Consider the following 20,072-nt stretch of genomic DNA (forward strand, 5'->3'; position numbering starts at 1 on the left):
GGTCTAAAGTTTGTTATCAAGAGAAATTCCAGCCAAAGCAGATTGTGAATATGAAAAAGAGAGAAATTACAGCAAACAGAACTTATGCTTATAATAAAATAGTCTAAAATAGAAATGTATGTGCCAGGTGTGGTGGCTCACACCTGTAGTCCCAGCACTTGGGGAGGCTGAGGCGGGTGGATCACCTGAGGTCAGGAGTTCGAGACCAGCCTGGTCAACATGGTAAAAATCTGTCTCTACTGAAAATACAAAAATTAGTTGGGTGTGGTGGCGTGTGGCTGTAATCCCAACTACTTGGGAGGCTGAGGCAGGAGAAACACTTGAATTCGGGAGGTGGAGGTTTCAGTGAGCCGAGATAGTGCCACTTCACTCCAGCCAGGGCGACAAGAGTGGAACCCTGTCTCAAAAAAAACTAAAATAAATGAATATGTAAATAAAATAGATATGTACTTATGCAAACCATAGAAAAATGTTTGGCAACCATCCCAAGATACCTGACAATGTGAAATACTTTTATTACAACTGGCCTGACCTTCAAAGGCCTTCATGGCTCCTGCCTTGCCGTTATCGTCTATGTTCCTCTTGCATCTTCCACTCAGCACGAACAGGCTGCACTGCCTCCAAAATGCACCACTTGAATCCTGCCTCTGCTCCTTTGTCCATCTGACTCACCCTCTCCATGTTTCTGACCCTGCAATCCTGATCTCACTTCATGAGGCAGTTCGCTTCCCTTTTGCATTTAGCTTTCCCTGGGATACACTGTCAACAGCCTACTGTCTGATGTCATCAGTCAGCACTTCATCAGAGACAATGATATCTACAAAGCTTTTGGCTAATTACTGTCACTCCTCCTTACACATGTGCATATGCATATCATCTTTCCCTAATAAGACTGGAAATAATGATTCTTTCCCTGGAGGAGTGGTTTCCATAAATGACCAACCCACTGACCAGTGCAAACTAGCTGCGAAAGAGCTTCCTCTGAGGAACTCATTAGATGCAGATTCTTGGACTGCATGGGAGAGGAGGATCTCACAAATCTGGGTGTAATAGACACAGGACATTAGGTGTAATATGGGCGGGACTCTGGACTCAGCATATCCAACAAGCTGCTGGCTGATTGTGATGGTGCCGACGAATTGCCAGGTTGGGAACTGCTGCCGCCAGAGAACCTAGCAGAGAGCTGCCAGGTGCTCACTCCCCTATTGTTTGGGTGCATGCCTCCTGATAATGAACTTGATCATAACATTATTGTTATATTATGCCTGTATTGTTTCCTTAAGTGAGGGAAGAATGCTTTTGAGTACCTAATAGGTGGCAAGCTCTGTGCCTACTTACATACATGATCCATTCCTTTTAATAACCTTTGGAAATAAAGTGGTATTTTCATTGGCATTAGAAATCTGAAAACTTTCGTTTACAGTTGTTGCAACAGCAGAACTAGAATTTGACCTCCAACATAATGGGGTCAAAATCTATGACCTTTCTACTTACCAGGGGGCATGAACTGCTGGTTTGTATCTGGCTTGCAGATACCTTCGTTGGGCAGCACAGTGTTCAAAATTTTAAAAATTTACCAACACCTCTAAACTGGATACTTTGTATTAATATCTGGGTTTCTGGCTTCTCTTCATGGGAAAAACAAACAAAAAAAAATGTTTGGTGAACACTGGGGCCCACATTCCTGCAGGGCAACAGTCACATTGAGCCTTTAGATGGGCATGTGCCTAGAACTCACTAGAGTCCCCATCACTCCCTATTCTCTTACATCCTATTCCCAACTAGGTTCTCATAGGCCTGGGTTTGTGACTGCTGCACACTTACCTACTCTCTTGCTTCCCACTGGTCAGAAAGTCTGGCAAACTTAAAAGGCCTCTTTTTGTTGCTTTCTCCTTTATGGATCTCTGATCACAGAGGTGTGTGCATTTCTGAACTTGTGATTTCAATACTAAGGAAGCTGTTGGTACATTATCAAGGGAAACTGGGATCGCTGCTCCCCAAGTTACACATTCTGGTGTGTCCTAGTAAAATTCTATATTCAGCCTCCAAACTAGCTGGGAAAAATGTGGCAAATCATCTTACTTGCTCCAATTCAATGGTGTTTAGAAGTAAGAAGTCACTGTGAGCAATGCCACCAAGTGGTGGAGAGACTCCATGCTGAATCGCCACCTTCAGCCAGAGAGGCTGGGAGGCTCAAGACCTCTCAACGCACAGGGCCATTCAGAAACTAGAAACAAAGTGCTTGCCCATCTCCCGAGGCTGGTCCTTCCAAGGCTTTTTTTTTCTTTTGAGACAAGGTCTCACTGTCACCCAGGCTGGAATGCAGTGGCACAATCGAGGCTCACTGCAACCTCAACCTTCTGGGTTCAAGCGATCCTCCCATCTCAGCCTCCAGAGTAGCTGGGATGACTACAGGCATGGGCCGCCACACCCAGTTGATTTTTTTTTTTTTTTTTTTTTTTTTTTTAAGAAATGAGGTCTCGCCATATTGCTCAGACTGGCCTTGAACCAGACCATTTTTAACTTTTTAAAAGACAGCCTTGGCCAGCCATGGCAGCTCACACCTATAATCCCTGCACTTTAGGAAGCTGAGGTGGGCAGATAGCTTGAGCCGAGGAGTTCAAGACCAGCCTGGGCAACATGGTGAAACTCCATCTCTACAAAAATTAGCTGTGTGGTGGCGCACATCTGTGGTCCCAGCTACTGGGGAGGCTGAGGTGGGAGGAGGATTGCTTGAGCCTGGGAGGTCGAGGCTGCCATGATTACCCCACTGCATTTACAGCCTGGGCAACAGAGTGAGACCCTGCCTCTATTAAAAAAAAAAAAGAAACAAAGAAACCTAAAAACAGACTGTCACTTAAAAGAGTTGTGCTTCATTTTTTGACTTTCTATATTAATTTTCTGTTTGTTCCTTTCCTTAAACAAGCTGCCACTGCTGCTGATTCAACATGTTTCATTTTATACCTTTTTTTTTTTGAGACGGAGTTTCGCTCTTGTTGCCCAGGCTGGAGTGCAATGTCGTGATCTTGGCTCACTGCAACCTCTGCCTCAGCTTCCCTGGGATTACAGGATTACAGGCATGCACCACCACGCCCGGCTAATTTCATATTTTTAGTAGAGATGGGGTTTCTCAATGTTGGTCAGGCTGGTCTTGAACTCTCAACCTTGGATGATCTGCCTGCCTTGGCCTCCCAAAGTGCTGGGATTACAGGCATGAGCCACTGGGCCTGGCCCATTTTATACATTTTTAATGTGTATTCTTGTTTTTGGAAAATGTGAACAGAGGGCTATTAAACTCTTTTAGAGTCGGTAAAGAGGTAAAAAACAACAACAAAACAAACCAAAAAAACCCTCTTTGTAAGATAGGACTGAATATCGATGGACTGAGCACTTACCAAGCAACAGTGCCAGGCATTTGTGTCCATTTAATTCTTACAAGCCTGAGTGTACGGTATTTTAATTTTATAGGTGAACAAATAGAAGCCGAGGGTGAAGGACCTACAGCTGTCACCTTCATTTCTTCTCAACACTGCCAACTGTCTCCTTGGATCTCCCAGACAGACAACTAGGGATATCTGGCTTCTCGGTGCCCCCTACAAACCTAGAGTCATTTCAAGGCATTATGCAAATGAGCAGCTTTCCTTCTCTTCCCCTCATCTCCTGATCTGCACAAAAATGACTGTAGGACCCCCTGTAGGTACCAGTGTAGGCACCAATCCTCAGTTTACCACCTGCTCTCTACTTGCTTCCCTGCCATAACTTTCTAAAAGGGATGTGAGCCATGTTTAAAGTCACCTGGTCACTGCAGGGATCTTGTTCTACCCTCGACATCAGTGGTTGCCAACCTTTTTGGCACCAGGGACGGGTGTCGTGGAAGACAATTTTTCCACGGACTGGGGGGACAGGGGGAATGGTTTCAGGATAAAACTGCTCCACCTCTAATCATCAGGCATTAGATTCTCATGAGGAGCGCACAACCTAGATTGTAGCATACACAGTTCACAATAGGGTTCGTCCTCCTGTGAGAATCGCATGCCGCTGCTGATCTAACAGGAGGCAGAGCTCAGGCAATGGGAGCTAGTCGGAGCGGCTATAAATACAGCACGCCGCTCACCTCCTGCTGTGCAGCCTGGTTCCTAACAAGCCATGGACGGTACTGGTCTGTAGCCCCGAAGGTGGGGAATCCTGCCCTACAGAGTTTCCAGCCTCAGAGATGAAGCATCCCCTCTGTAAGTCAGAAAGAAATTATTCAAGTAGGAGAATTAAAACAGGATCACAGAGAGGGAGGCTGAAGAATCTGACTTTCTGGGTTTACTTGTATGAGGAAAAACGACACATAGAGGCATCCACAGTATTTAATTTGTTTGGATAATAGTTACAGATAAACAGGTACACCCCATATACAATTACCAGTACTTTTTATACAGTTCATATTTCAGTACATCAACACTATTTTATTTACACTCTATTTATGTACATTAACATCTTTCTAATGTCAGTGCATTGTCAACAAGGTTTATACAGTAATTTACAAGGTCAATGTAGTTAATAGTTAATTTAATAAATTTTCTGCTAGTTCATGAATTAAAAAAATTAATTACAACCAGTATAACAAACACAGATCAAACAACATTAGTAGATTGTGCTACCTGCTTAAATAAAACATCTGTAAAGAAATTATTTAAAATCTTCCACTTTTTAATGGGACATGTCCAGGTAGGAATGGACAGACTTTATATACTGAAAATCTTGAAACTATAAAGTATGCATTTTGTCTGACTTTATTACATTAGACAATTGAGGCCACTCCTACCTACTTGCAATTCTATTTTCTCTGAAAAGGATTTCATTTTAGGTAGCCATTTAAGATAACCTTTCCAAATGCTTTGAGAACTAGATATTAATAGTTACTGGCCTCAGATATCAGAACACAAATGCTTAGTTACATTGGTAATTACTACCTATGAGGAAGAAAGGGTAGTGGAATCTGACAATTAATGAGAATCAACTTGCAGGATCTAAATGAATAAACAAAGACCAAAAATAAGTGAAACATTTCCTTCAAGTATATATTAAAAAACTACATGAAAAAAATGCTACCTGAAATAAATAATATTTATACTTTTGTTCCAGTCTTGAATAATTGGAGGAAAAAATGAAGTAAGCAAACAAACATAACTTTCAATGACTACTGTAAAATGAAAAAAAAAAGACAAATATCAAAATAAAAAAATTACTGGACATGCAAACAAAGCAAAACTAAAGTTGACTTCCTAAAACCACCAATTTCATTAAATATATTTATGAACTCCTAATGTCTGGGATGTGTTTTGTTTGTAATTTATAGCCCTTAGAGCCATCAAATACACACAAGCAAGTTCATCTGCATGTGTTCTCTCTTTTTTAAAGTGCAAAGCAAACACGGAAAAGAACAACCACTAATTGTGAAACGCGATCTAGCTCCGATGCTGCTTACCTTCCCAGAAGCTGTTGTTGCAACATGTGCATGTGAAGATGGTGCAAATATTGGCAACTGCCCCCCTTCCCTCAGCATGGGCGGGGCCGGGGGTGCAGAATACATTTCTGAGGATACTTGAAGTATCCTAAATGTAAGATGCCTCTGCTGGGAGGGCCATGGTAGCTGGATTTCCCAGGATGCTTTTTCTTTCTACTGGGTCTTCTACTGGGTCTCTGAGTGGAAGGCACATAGCTCTTAAGAGAGCCTCCCTTCAGACTGACCACTATATGCCCCTGCCACCAATGACTGGTTGTGTCTCAAACATAAACACAATAGCAAAAACAAAAAGCAAGAAAGACAAAGAAAGGGTAGCGAAACAGTTTTAAAAATAAATTGAAAAATCCTCGTCCATGCCATAAGAATCATTTGCACACCTTCATGATCTTGCTTTCTCCATCTTGTCAATATAATGGAATAAAACTTCAGGAAAAAGGAGGTAGCATATCATGTCGTCCCTAGACAACATTATAATTTTTTGTTTTTTACTTTGACTCCAAGGAAATCTTTAATATTTGTTATGATTATTGGTAAACTCTATACTCACTACATATTTGTTCATATCTGGACAAGCACAAATTGAATTCTTATTTGGTCCCAGGTGGCTGGTGCCAAACCTTTTGTTTACAGGCTAATGGTGGGATCTGCCTGAAAGTTCTCTATTGGAGAGCTTGTATGAGACTTCAAAACAAAATTATTACTACTCTTAAAGTTAACTATTTTAATTAGAATTTTTATTTTGTGCTTCAGGGTCACAGGATAAAATAACTACATTTAGCTTGCCTTTCAGTGACACTTTTGCCAAATGTCAGCTACAAGGAGTCATCTCCCTCACCACCAAGCTGTCTAGCAGCCAGAGTGGTAGCTTTACTGTAACACACAGTACTTTTTGTAATCAGACTCAAAGTCTTCATCCATACTGCTTGTGTCTGCCATCTTTTTGCCATCAATCTTTGGCAGAAATTGTGCATAGTCTATCCCCTGCTGCTCATAGAAAAGAATGTAGGCAGAGTCGGTGTCAATTTCATCAGGGTGAAGTTCCTGAAAGGGCAAGAAAAACCTTTAACAAAAAGCCATCACTATTACGGCTCTAAATCCTTACCAGGAAAGGGAAGACCAACCCTCTGCAATTACTAAACCTGATTGCTTCCAATAAGCTCACTAGTTTGGCTGTCTCACACCTGCCCCTTTAAAATGAGCCCCATTATTTCCAATGTTTGCTTTGGGGAAAACATTTTGACCATAGACAAGCCAAAAAAGAATGACCTAAAATCCCATCAAATTCTATTTATTTATTTTGAGATGGAGTCTCGCTCTGTCACCAGGCTGGTGTGTAGTGGCGTGATCTCAGCCCACTGCAACCTCTGCCTCCTGGGTTCAAGCGATTCTCCTGCCTCAGCCTCCCGAGTAGCTGGGACTACAGGCGTGTGCCACCACGCCTGGCTAATTTTTTGTATTTTTAGTAGAGACAGGGTTTTACCATATTAGCCAGGATGGTCCCAGTCTCCTGACCTCATGATCCGCCCACCTCAGCCTCCCAAAGTGCTACGATTACAGGCATGAGCCACCGTGCCTGGCCCAACCCCATCAAATTCTAACAGTCTAGAAGATAGGAGCTTTTTACATTAACTAACTTCCCTTTTTTTTTTTTTTGAGACAGAGTCTCTCTCTGTTGCCCAGGCTGGAGTGCAGTGGAGCAATCTTGGCTCACTGCAACCTCCACCTCCCAAGTTCAAGCCATTCTCCTGCCTCAGCCTCCCGAGTAGCTGGGATTACAGGCATGCGCCAACATGCCTGACTAATTTTTGTGTTTTCAGTAGAGATGCGGTTTCACTATGTTGGCCGGTCTGGTCTCCAACTCCTGACATCAAGTGATCCACCTCCTCAGCCTGCCTCAGCCTCCCAAAGTGCTGGGATTACAGGCATGAGCTACTGCGACCAGTCAACTAACTCTTCATTTTTCCTCACTACTCATGTTTTCATTCCCTACTCTGCATATCACTTTTGTTCCTTTAATACTGACAGCATCTCTATATTGATTCTAATAGAAATATCTATTTCCTATTCAAGAGATAGTCCATTATTTCAACAAATGTTCCCCAGTTCTGTTGATATTCTGTTCCTAACTTTCATTCAAAGTTTGAGAATGTTTACCTTACAGCTGCTGTCATTGTAACAGTACCACTTGCAGTTTGGGTTTTTGGCATAAGTGACGTAATGGCCCCCACCCAGAATTCCTGAATGGCACTGTAAGAGATAAGAGAGTGGAGGTATGTTAGTAGTTAACTGTACTATGGCCAGGGTATAGCACTAGGATCTGAGTAGGAGAACACGGATCATGTAAATGATCAGTAGGTGAAAAAATATTTTAGAACTCTCTTTTTCTAAAACCAAAATAAGCAAAAAGCAAAATTCAAAAGTCATAAGCTTCAAGTCTTGTGTGGATAAACAATCATTTTATAATTGTAATTACTATATTATTATTATTATTGAGACAGGCACTTGCTCTATCACCCAGGCTGGGGTGCAGTCGAGTGATCACAACTGTCTAAAGACTTGACCTCCTGGGCTCAGGTGATCCTTCTGCCTCAGCCTTCCAAGTAGCTGGGACTACAGGCACATGCTACCATACCTAGCTCCATTTAAAAATTATTTGTAGAGATAGGGCCCAGGCTGGTCTCTAACTCCTGGGCTCAAGCTATCCTCCTGCCTCAGCCTTCTAAAGTGCTGGGATTACAGGTGTGAGCCACCACACCTGGACAGGCCAAGATTTCTATGTTAACTTTGTCTATCACTAAGCTCAATGCTACGAAATAAGCAGGACCTGAAAAAATACTTGCTGATGAATACATGAAGACAACTGAAGAAAACACAGACCACTCTCTGAAAACCATATAATAAACCACTTACCGAAATTGCATATAGATTATAAATAGGCTTAATACGAGTGTCTTCTCTTTGGTCATCAGTGCTGTCTTCTTCACTGTGGTTTCCAAGCTGACCATTGCTACAGCCATTGCCACAAGCTTCATGCTCATAAAGGAATCCATTGGCCAAAGCTACCTCGTGGTCCTGAGGAGTGACCAGCTCTGGTTGGCTGCCCCCCAGCATATGCCCTCGGCTCAAGGCGTCAGCGAGCTCACAGATCTGCCCAGCCCCATTATCTCTGCTGGCATCCAAGTTCTCCTTACTACTTGACAGTTTATTTTTGCTGCCAATCTGGGGCAGCCGAAGCCTTTTGCTCCTCCCCAAAGTCCGTGGGCTGCTACTGGGGCTGCTGTTTTTGCTGGAGGGACAGCTGGCTCCACTTTTTCTTGATGAAGAAGGAGAACCTATGAACAGGACAGAAGACAAGATTCACAAATCCAAATGCCACAAGGTAAGCCAGTCCCAAATGCTAACTCTGACGTTAGCTTCACAACTGTACACACAAAGGTAAAGACAGGGGAGTCGTGACTGGCTGCTCTTTAGTTCCTATTATGTAGCCAGTAAGTTACATTTTTGTCTTCTTCAATGCCAAGTCCCTATAAGCAACAATGTCCTGAAAATGTAAAGTACATTATAGGGACTCAGAAAATAGCAGAAAGATGATTTATGTTAGATTCAGTTGAAAAAAAATCTAACTATTAGAGTAAGGAGTTTTCCCAAACACAGATCCCTCTCCTTTGTAAAATTAGACAAAAAATGTGACCACCATGTACTGAGTACTTCCTATTGTTAGGCATGGTACTGGGAATTTCCTGCTGTCCATTGTTACCTCTATGTCTCACAAAAATCCTGTAAGGCTTTAAACTTTTTGGTCATAGCCTCTTACCCCATCCCCTTTTATACCTTTAATAATTACTGAGAACCCTTAGAATTTTATGTGAATTTTATCTATCAATATTTCCCATATTAGAAATTAAAACAGGAACGAGAAAGTACAATACATTAGCACAGAATTCACTGTCAAAGTGACAGTATTATTCCATGTCATCTTGTCTCTCACACCATTGTACACTTGTGAGAGAAAGTGAAAAGGTACATATTATCTTAGTATTTTTATGAAAATAGTTTTGAGCCAGGTGCAGTGGCTCACACCTGTCATCCCAGCACTTTAGGAGGCTGAAGGAGGAGCATCCCTTTGGCACAGGAGTTCGAGCCCAGCCTGGGAAACATGTAGAGCCCCATCTCTACAAAAAGTACAAAAATTAGCCAGGTGCAGTGGTGTGTGCCTGTAGTCCCAGTTACTCAGGAGGCTGAGGTGGGAGGATCGACTGACCCCAGGAGTTCGAGGCTGCAGTGATCTGTGATCTGTGTTGCACCACTGCCCTCCAGCCTGGGTGACAGAGTGAGACCCTGTCTCAAAAAAATAAAAAATAAAAAAAAATAAAAATAAAGAGTTTTGATCCTCCAGACCCCTTGAAAGATGGGAAAACTCAAAACTTTTGCTATAAGGGGACAAGACAGCAGCTACCATTCCTGTTTACCATATATCAGGCACTGTGTGAAGTGCTTTACTCTCCATGTGTCAAACTCTCAACTCTGTAAACCTGGTATTATCTCCATTTTACAGACAAGAAAATAGATTCGGGGACGCTGAATCTCTTGCTAAAAGTTACACAGCTTAAATACAGATAGATCTGATTCCAGATAGGTTCCTTTCACCAACCAACCTGATGTTCTGGAACAGAAGACAGAGAAACATATGTAGCCTACAGGAGTCCCAAGAAAGCACCTGCATAAGGCCCCCAGGCCTCACCTTTCGGGCTGCTGATGATGTTAGCGCTGAGTGAGGATGGGCTTTTGCTCAGGAGCACATCCTCTTCCCCAGCCGAACTCTGTGCATCCACTTTCTTCAACTCTCTTGCTAGAATCCGGGGCTCGGAAAGCTCATCCCCCTGGGGTGTGAGTGGTTTACGCCGACAGAGAGCCGGGTCTCTTGGTACCAAAAAAGCACTTGGATCAAAACTTTCCCGAGGAAATTTGACAATTTTCTGTGATTTTATCCACCGACCATTTACAAATTGAAATCGCTTAAGATGAATAATCTGGAGAAGTAAAGGTAGAGAACATCTGCATTAAAGGGCTCTGAAGATACAAAATTTACATGGAAAAAACAAGTCAAATACATGTGAATATTTGAGAATATATAACAGAACATTTACTCTTCATAATTTTTTTAAAGACTTCAAAAATATGGTTTCATAAAGGTCTCCACACAGGCCCCAGTGCACTGGTATGCTTGTGCACACACACTCAACTCAGCAGTGTGCCACAGCCATGTGACAGCGCAGTGCGTGTTGCCTCTGGGCTCGGTTGCTCTTCTAGAGTCCACAAAGGGCCAGCCTAAGCTTCCTCTCTCCACAGAGCCAGAAGTTCACCCTCTCCTGAAGTTCAAATTCACCATGTTTTACCCCTTGTGGCAGTTCTCACATCGCACTGAATTGCAATTACTGGTGTACCTGACTGATCTCTTCTTCTAGGTTATAAGCTCTTTAGGAAAAGGAACTACCAAATATTTGTAGAAAGATTCATCTCTATACTCAACATAAAAACCTTGTACAGAAAGTGTTTTAAACACTGCTGCAGGAAGGGTCTTATTCTCAGAAATAACAAAACCTCATGTTTGTTCACGTCTTCTTTCTTTTACGCTAGATTCCTACTCTCTCAGAGGTAGGACTGTAACATACCAGGATGGGTGGAAGCCTCCAGAGATCCAGCTTCTTTGTTGCTAAGCAGTGGGTCTTACACTTGGAACAGTAGTACATCTCATTTTCCCCTAGCTCTTCCTCACTGGTGAAAGCACGGAGACAGCTGTCCAGGTTGATGGGCTCGGCTTGCGCTCGCCGACTCTGCTCCACACTCTCATGCTCATCGACAACCTGCAGGTAGAGGGAACAGGAGGAAAGGGGTGTGTGGGAAGGCATTTAAAGTGGTGATCTAGCTATGCATCAACCTCTCGGTCACTTACCCTTATTTTACGCTATATAAGGAAAAAGAAAATACAACTGGCTGGGTATGGTGGCTCATGCCTGTAATTCCAGCACTTTAGGAGGCCAAGGTGGGGGAACTGCTTGAATCCAGGAGTTCGAAACCAGCCTGGCCAACAGAGTGAGACCCTGTCTCTGTAAAAGAAAAATCTAAAAATTAGCCGGGCGTTGTGGCACATGTCTGTAGTCCCAGATACTCAGCAGGACTGCTTGAGCCTGGGAGGTAGAGGTTGCAGTAAGCTGTGATTATGTCACTGCACTCCAGCCCAGATGACAGAGAGAGACCTTGTCTCAAAGATAAGGGAAAAGAAAACACAGCCCAAACTAGAGTCTAAGCAAATACAGCACCTACACATTTATTCACAAATGTTACATTGGTAACATTCTGGATAAAATTTACATTTATATGACCATAGCTTTTCTTTTTTTTTTTTTTTTTTTTTTTTTTTAGATGGAGTCTCGCTCTGTCGCCGGGGCTGGAGTGCAGTGGCCGGATCTCAGCTCACTGCAAGCTCCGCCTCCCGGGTTCACGCCATTCTCCTGCCTCAGCCTCCCGAGTAGCTGGGACTACAGGCGCCCGCCACCTTGCCCGGCTAGTTTTTTATATTTTTTAGTAGAGACGGGGTTTCACAGTGTTAGCCAGGATGGTCTCGATCTCCTGACCTCGTGATCCGCCCGTCTCGGCCTCCCAAAGTGCTGGGATTACAGGCTTGAGCCACCGCGCGCGGCCGACCATAGCTTTTCTTGAAAAATTTTTGAATGCTTCAAAATGACAAAAAACAAAAATTACTGCATTTATTTAACAACTTTGGAATCCCATAAGGGATTACATGTGAGCTGGCCCTCAAGCCAGGAGTGCTGATAGAAAGCCATTTATTTTTAATCAGAAAGCCAGAGCATTATTAGTGTGCTGCAGACTTTACAGAGGCTAGGAGAAATAACATGAAACGCAGAAGCCAGATCTGGATGAGATAAGGGCACAGAAAAGCTCACCATGAGAAGACACCACAGCAGAGCATGAAACCCTACAGGGTACAACTCATTTGCATCTGATCCCATGTAACACAGAGTTATCAGAATACCAAGTCTATAATTATCTGTCTCCTCCCTCATGGGGCCTTTTTATCTGAGATGGCAACAAAAGGAAGAGCAAGCTCAAGAGTGTGCTGCTTTTGTTAAGAAGGTCCCTAATACCCACCCAAACCTTTGGGGTCCTGTTAATCAGCATGTTAGGCTGTGGAGCAAGAAGGAGTTAAGTATAAGAAAGGAGAGAGAGCAAAGAGTAGGTGGGGTGCAGGGATGTATGTTGGGGGTGGTGTGGAATGAAGAAGAAGGAGAAAAGGAAGGATCTAGAGTGCAACAGAAAAAAAAGAATTTTTCCCTCTCCATTCCTGGCTGCTACCTGACAAACAATCAAGAACCACAGAGCTGGGATCCTTCTGTTTGTCCCTCTAATGTATGGGAAGCGGGGTGAAGCATCAGGGTTACAGATGCTACCAACTATATTTTTATTGACTATATTTTCTGTGGAACACAGGCTATAGTGCTAGATGAAGACAGGGAGGAAAGAAGGCTGATAAAAAACATATTTATGGACTGCACTGACAATAATTTCTATTTATCAGTAAAATTTCCCAAAGTGATAAAGATTCCCTTTACCTCTTGGGATCTACGCTTAGATCCTCTACTCTATTTAATTTATTAAACAGTCTATAAATTACTTATAGGCACCCTCTTCTTTTTCAAAGTTGCTTTAAAGTTCTTTAACACAAAACATGGGAAATGAAGTAATAGTTTATATATATTTGTAAGACTATTAAAAAAGGAGAGAGGCCTAATAATTTGTCTAGTTTAATTTTCTTCCTTTTTTTTGCTTTTTTGAGACAGGGTCTTGCTCTATTACAACCCAGGCTGGAGTGCAGTGGCGAGATCACAGCTCACTGCAGCCTTGATCTCTTGGGCTCAAGCAATCCTCCAACCTCAGCATCCCAAGCAGCTGGGACTTCAGGTGCACACCACCACACCTGGCTAAATTGTGCATTTTTTGTAAAGACAGGGTGACATCATATTGCCCAAGCTGGCATCTAGTTTAGTTTTCCACTGAGGAATCTGAGGTCCAAACAGGGGAGAAATGTAAAGGATAGTGATTGCCCCTCTATTTTTTTTTCTGATTACCAGGTATAATATTCATGTGGAAATTTTGGAAAGCAAAGAAAAATGTAAAAAGGCAGGGAATCCTTTTATATTGTTAATACAAAGGCAACCACTGTCAAAATATTGGCAGATTTTCTTCTGTCCTTTTTCCTAAATAGTATTTTTTTCAATATTGAAGGTATTATTTCCAGTATATGCAACTTTATGTCTTGTTTTTAAAAAAAACTTTCACATATTATAAGCATATTCCCATAAATGTTAGCAAAAACTCCTGGTAATCATTTTCAACAACTGCATTATATTTTATCCAATGAACACACCATGCTTTATTTAACCATTCCTCTAATGTGAGAAAAATGTAAGTTGTTAATAAGTTTTACTCTCCTAAAAAATGCTATGATGATATTTGCCTGCAAATTATGGAGTAATTACAGAGTATTCTCCCCTCAGATAAATTCCTAAAAGGGAAATCACTTGAATAAAAAATATAAAGCATATGGGCAATAATCCCAATTTGAACCAAGGTATCTCTTTTGTCTATGTGACTTTCTAAGCACATACAGAAACCCTACACGTAGGGGAGCCCAGGTTAGTCATATGGCCCCACTCCCTAGCAAGGCATCAATAGCCCTTCATTTCCCTGGTATCCTAAGTGCATCACTGAAAGTGGAAGTAGGGTAACATTTAACAGGTCACATAGGCCGTTTCCTATAAGCAGGATGTCCTAAAGAGCTTTTCAGATTGCACACTGGACTTGTTAAAAAGGGGAAGAGATTTATAGAGCCAAATAATTTATCATCATTGACAGTAATGTCTTGTCAGAATAATGCCCTGTCAGATTTTGTGCTGACAAAGATTTATGAATCTATCAACTGGTAAAATTTTCCCTCCTTGCTAGTGAGCATGATCTAGAACATTAGTTTCTCTTCAGCTTTCTTTAGGTTTAGCCTAATGATCTTTCATTTGACAAGCATCCACAAATTATACTTATTTCTGGCTAGAAAGGGCTCCCAGGAGCCTTGGTGTGTGGGGCATATTTTGGGATCTAAATAGGAAACTAGGTCTAGAATTGGTGGTTTCCCCAGTCCTCCATAGCATAACAAGACAGAAAAGTCAGTTACTGTTACTAACTTATCCAAAGGGAATGCTTTAAAAAATAGTAAAGGAAATTTCCAACTATCAAGAGTCATAAAAATGCAAAACCACTACAATTCCTCATGTGACTTAAGAAACTCCTTTGACTCTGTTGCTTTTACCTATCAGATTCTTAATGTCTTTACCCTTCAAATAATATTTGGTTGATTAAAAACTGCCTGAGGTGGCCGGGCGCGGTGGCTCAAGCCTGTAATCCCAGCACTTTGGGAGGCCGAGACGGGTGGATTGCGAGGTCAGGAGATCGAGACCAACCTAGCTAACACGGCGAAACCCCGTCTCTACTAAAAAATACAAAAAACTAGCCAGGCGAGGTGGCGGGCGCCTGTAGTCCCAGCTACTTGGGAGGCTGAGGCAGGAGAATGGCGTAAACCCGGGAGGCGGAGCTTGCAGTGAGCTGAGATCCGGCCACTCCACTCCAGCCTGGGCGACAGAGCGAGACGCCGTCTCAAAACAAAACAAAACAAAAAAACAAAACAAAACAAAACAAAAACTGCCTGAGGCAAACATTTTTAGGTATGGAGTTAAAACTATTTCTGAAGGAACATTTTCAAAATTTAAAAATTGCTCTGGTCAGAGAGCAACAATAGAAGAATGTGAAGTGTGAAGAGTGGCCATTGAGATGTGCTCTTAGGTACCCAAAATTGAAACATTTCAATCCTTTCTCTAACTTTTCTGATCACTATGTCTATTAAAGGTAGCAGTTATAGCCCTGGGACACATTTGAACTAAGTAATTGTGGTTACCAAATGCTGCAACTTTAATAATATTTAACAGAGAGATGCTTATTGATATGTCATGGCCAGACACAATTTTGTTTCAAGGTTCACTTATTAATATTTTTGAAATTTAATGCCTGCTATAGTTGGATACGGTTTGTCTCCACCAAAATGCATGTTGAAATTGGATCCCCGATGTGGCCTTGTTAGGTGGGGCCTAGCAGGAGGTGTTTGGGTCATGGGGGTGAAACTCTCATAAATACTTGGGGCCATTCTTGCAGTAGTGAGTTTCCAAGACAGCAGGCTGTTAGAAAGCGAGGATCTTCCTCCTGTTTGGTCCTCCCTCTTGCCTGTGTCTGTTCTCCTTTGATTCTCTCTGCCATGTTATGATGCAGCACAGAAGCCTTTGCCAGAAGCCAGGACCATGTCCTTGAACTTCCCAGGCTGCCGAACAGTAAGCTAAATAAACCTCTCTTCTTTATAAGTTACCAGCCTCATGTACTCTGTTACAGCACCACAAAATGGACAAAGACAATGCCCCAATACAATGAACTCCAGAAGCTGGAAAATGAAAAAGCCCAAGCAAACATGTCAATATATTAGGTGCCACAGAGGATCCCAATGAAGGTTTTTCTGGTTGTTTTTAAATTGTCTAAAACAGAAATGGCATAATAGTTAAACCAGGGGAAATTTCCCATATAAAAACCACCATTTTATGGTGGCCCTAAATACTTACCCTTTCCTGGGATGTTTGATAGCGAAGGTGAAGGGCTGTGGGGTCCCAATCCACAGCAATATAGGCATTTCCAATGAAAGCTCTGTCTTCCCCACAATCAATTTTACAGCCTCTGCAAAATCTAAAAAGGGGGAAAAGATCCACAGAGGAAGAAATAATTATGAAGGAATCTAAATTTTCTTCATAAAAAATATTCTCCCTTCCTAATTTTCTGCTTTCCTCTTGGGCCTCACAATTTGTTATGAGCTTCTAACTTCAGACTCTGATAAATGTAAGGATATTTATTAATAATTATTATCATTTCAGGGAATCATGCTTTTCACTGTTCAAGTCTTTATTTTTACAAAGTACTTGATAATCATCTGTTAATCACAGGAAGATGTGAACTTTATGGCAAATAAATGACATGGGAATTGGCTGTTTGAGATACTACAGCACTCAAGAAATTCCAAATTCAGTTATTTAATGCTCTGAGGTAGGACAATTTATCTGGTATAACACCTAGCTCCTTGTTTGTAAAATGGCAGATTAAATAAATGCATATAAAAGTTTACAAAGGCCGGGCATGGTGGCTCACACCTGTAATCCCAGCACTTTGGGAGGCCGAGGCAGGTGGATCACCTGAGGTCAGGAGTTCGAGACCAGCCTGACCAACATGGTGAAATCCTGTCTCTACTAAAACTACAAAAATTAGCCAGGCATGGTGGTGGGCACCTATAATCCCAGCTACTCGGGAGGCTGAGGCAGGAGAACTGCTTGAACCCGAAAGGCGGAGGTTGCAGTGAGCCAAGGTCGCACCACTGCACTTCCAGCCTGGGCGATAGAGTGAGATTCTGTTTATTAAAAAAAAAAAAAGTTTACAGAGTTGCAGGGGTGGGGTGGGAGATGGGGTAGGGGAGGAGGATATAATATTAAGTCATGGTTCCAATGCCTACTTTATTATTATTATTATTTTTTTCTTGAGATGGAGCCTCGCTCTGTCACCTGGGCAGGAGTGCAGTGGCATGATCTCGGCTCACTGCAAGCTCTGCCTCTCGGGTTCTCCTGCCTAAGCCTTCCGAGTAGCTGGGACTACAGGCGTGCGCCACCACGCCCGGCTAAGTTTTTGTATTTTTAGTAGAGACGGGGTTTCACCGTGTTAGCCAGGATGGTCTCCATCTCCTGACCTCATGATCTGCCTGCCTCGGCCTCCTAAAGTGCTGGGATTACAGGTGTGAGCCACCATGCCCAGCTAATGCCTAGTTTAGACTCAGTTTGCTAAGTCTATTGCAGTTCTCTAAAGGTGGACTTTAGTATCATTAGGCACTTTCACTGCTGTAACAGCAATGACCAATCAATCTCCATAACTCTTTAAAAACCAAGAACAGATTTCCAGCAAGGTCTAGTAAAGACTGTTCTACTGTGCTCAGAACTGGCAAACTTACTTATATCTAAGGAGAGGCTTGGCGTGGTGGCTTACACCTATAATCCCAGCACTTTGGGAGGCCAAGGTGAGTGGATCACCTGAGGTCAGGAGTTCAAGACCAGCCTAACATGGCAAAACCCCATTTCTACTACAAATACAAAAATTAGCTGGGTACAGTGGTGCATGCCTGTAGTCCCGGTTACTCGGGAGGCTGAGGCAGGAGAATTGCTTGAACCCGGGAGGCGGAGGTTGCAGTGAGCTGAGATTGAGTCACTGCACCCTAGCCTGGGCGACAGAGTGAGACTCCATCTCAAACAAACAAAAAAAAAAAAGGGGGGGGAGGAGAAGTTACAGAGTAACAAATGTTTATCACAAGTTATGAATTTGGTATGGACTGTAGAGTTTATAAAATCAGCTAAGACTCAAAAGCAAAACTTATCTATTGACCTCAAAAGGAAGTGAAAAACTTTTTTGAGACGGAGTTTCGCTCTTGTTGCCCAGGCTGGAGTGCAGTGGTGGGACCCTGGCTCACTTCAACCTCTGCCTCCTGGGTTCAAGTGATTCTCCTGCCTCAGCCTCCCAAGTAGCTGGGATTACAGGCATGCACCACCACGCCCCGCTAATTCTGTATTTTTAGTAGAGACGGGGTTTTACTATGTTAGGCTGGTCTCAAACTCCTGACTCAGGTGATCCACCCACCTTGGCTTCTCAAAGCGCTCACAGGCGTGAGCCACGTGCCCAGCCACAATTCTTACGTTTTTCTTTTCTTTTCTTTTTTGTTTTTGAGACGGAGTCTCGCTCTGTCGCCCAGGCTGGAGTGCAGTGGCCGGATCTCGGCTCACTGCAAGCTCCACCTCCCAGGTTTACGCCATTCTCCTGCCTCAGCCTCCCGAGTAGCTGGGACTACAGGCGCCTGCCACCTCGCCCGGCTAGTTTTTTTGCATTTTTTACTAGAGACGGGGTTTCACCGTGCTAGCCAGGATGGTCTCGATCTCCTGACCTCGTGATCTGCCCGTCTCGGCCTCCCAAAGTGCTGGGATTACAGGCTTGAGCCACCGCACCCGGCCCAATTCTTAAGTTTTTCATTGTTCACTAATTACTTCTCAAAACTGGAAGTCTTTTGAAAATTTTATAATATCTAAAGCTGAAATTCTACTAAAATAATTATTTTGCAGGTCACTTTACCTATACCATGGGCACCAAGCACAGGTGTTCCCATCTTTCTGCACAACTCGTAGAGTGAATGGATATTGATAGCCCATACTGTCATCACTGAAACAGAAGAGAACAAAAAGAGTGTAAGAAGCATTTTGGGTTCGAGGTCTAACTCCTTTTCATCTTCTCTTGAAGTAGTCCTAGGAAGGGGCATTTGCCACAGCAGTATGCTCATGCTGACAGCTCAATGCTACTTACCCTAATCCATTAGCTGCAGCCCTGTACCAAATACACTCTGGCTTCCCATCCTGCATCCGGGTTTACAGAAGGGTAGACATACAACTGCCAGATGTCTCTAAGGGAGTCCATGTGGCCCACGAAAATTTTACAAGATAAGCTAATCATAAAATCAAATACCAATTATCCTTCAGCCTTAATTCTATCAGAGGATTTAATTCACATTAAACTAAAATAATTAGATCTTTCCATGACAAGACCACTGACACATTGCAGAAAGCTGTATATTTAGAAGTCTTCTTTAATCAGAATTGCTGATGTGGTACATGCTAAGTACCGCCTTAACTACTCAGAGTTATAAGCTTTTTAGAGTAACTTCTTTTAACTGTCAATGATTATGTCAAGATGGCCCTGTGAATTTTCCCACTTTAAAAAAAATTTACTCATCCTTGCCCTAACAAGGAGCAATGCAACAATTTATACATGTTATTGAAACATAAGTTGTACACCTTAGATGTATATACAATTCCTACTTGTCACTTATAGTTCAATAAAGCTGGAGGTAGGGGAGAAAGAAGCAATGCAAGGAATATAACATAAGAGTGGCATACTTTACAGCTCATCTGGCAACTGATAGTGGTTATTACATGGGCTACTGAAGGTAATGAAACCATGATAAAGAGTCACTGTAAGGGCAAAAGTGAGAATCACATCTGACAGAGGACTTCCCATCTTTCTGCATAACTCGTCCAGTGAATGACCATTGATAGCCTGTACTGTCTAGTACCATATCCAAATCAGGCCAGCAATAAGTAAGGAATCAAAAGAAAGATAACAGGATAAAACAATCAAGTAGCACTCTCATAGAAAGCTGAGCAGCACTTCTCTTCTGAAAATTTCTTTTACCTTTTTGCTCTAACTGAATGAAGCCTGGCTTTCCTGAGAATCCTGCTTCTCCTGCAGATTTTTTCCATGTTTTTTGAGACAGAGTATCACTCTGTCACCCAGGCTGCAGTGCAATGGCATG

At 42.5% G+C, this 20,072-nt stretch overlaps 2 protein-coding genes across 4 annotated transcripts in view; one reads left to right on the forward strand and one right to left on the reverse strand.

Annotated features, from left to right (window-relative positions):
* The first annotated feature begins 546 nt into the window (after nucleotides 1-546).
* Nucleotides 547-1,067, forward strand: LOC104662958 (protein FAM106C-like). The gene is given in 2 exon segments (XM_010364094.1): nucleotides 547-988; nucleotides 991-1,067. Coding segments are annotated over 2 exon segments (519 nt in total).
* Nucleotides 1,068-4,298: 3,231 nt separating this feature from the next.
* The window catches only part of USP32 (ubiquitin specific peptidase 32), a 223,153-nt gene continuing 207,379 nt past the window's right edge, over nucleotides 4,299-20,072 (reverse strand). For 2 of the 3 annotated variants that reach the window (XM_010364087.2, XM_030922582.1), the window contains 7 exons: nucleotides 18,839-18,925; nucleotides 16,249-16,369; nucleotides 11,188-11,379; nucleotides 10,257-10,545; nucleotides 8,426-8,847; nucleotides 7,670-7,762; nucleotides 4,338-6,556 (listed from right to left, as the gene is read on the reverse strand). In XM_010364087.2, coding sequence (XP_010362389.1) covers nucleotides 6,383-6,556; nucleotides 7,670-7,762; nucleotides 8,426-8,847; nucleotides 10,257-10,545; nucleotides 11,188-11,379; nucleotides 16,249-16,369; nucleotides 18,839-18,925 — 1,378 coding nt within the window. In that variant the 3' untranslated portion in view covers nucleotides 4,338-6,382. Of the gene's footprint in view, nucleotides 6,557-7,669; nucleotides 7,763-8,425; nucleotides 8,848-10,256; nucleotides 10,546-11,187; nucleotides 11,380-16,248; nucleotides 16,370-18,838; nucleotides 18,926-20,072 lie in introns of all 3 variants that reach the window. The other variant, XM_010364086.2, reaches the window with a different exon arrangement.

Source organism: Rhinopithecus roxellana, chromosome 19, assembly GCF_007565055.1.
Source record: "Rhinopithecus roxellana isolate Shanxi Qingling chromosome 19, ASM756505v1, whole genome shotgun sequence".
Classification (NCBI taxonomy): domain Eukaryota; kingdom Metazoa; phylum Chordata; class Mammalia; order Primates; family Cercopithecidae; genus Rhinopithecus; species Rhinopithecus roxellana.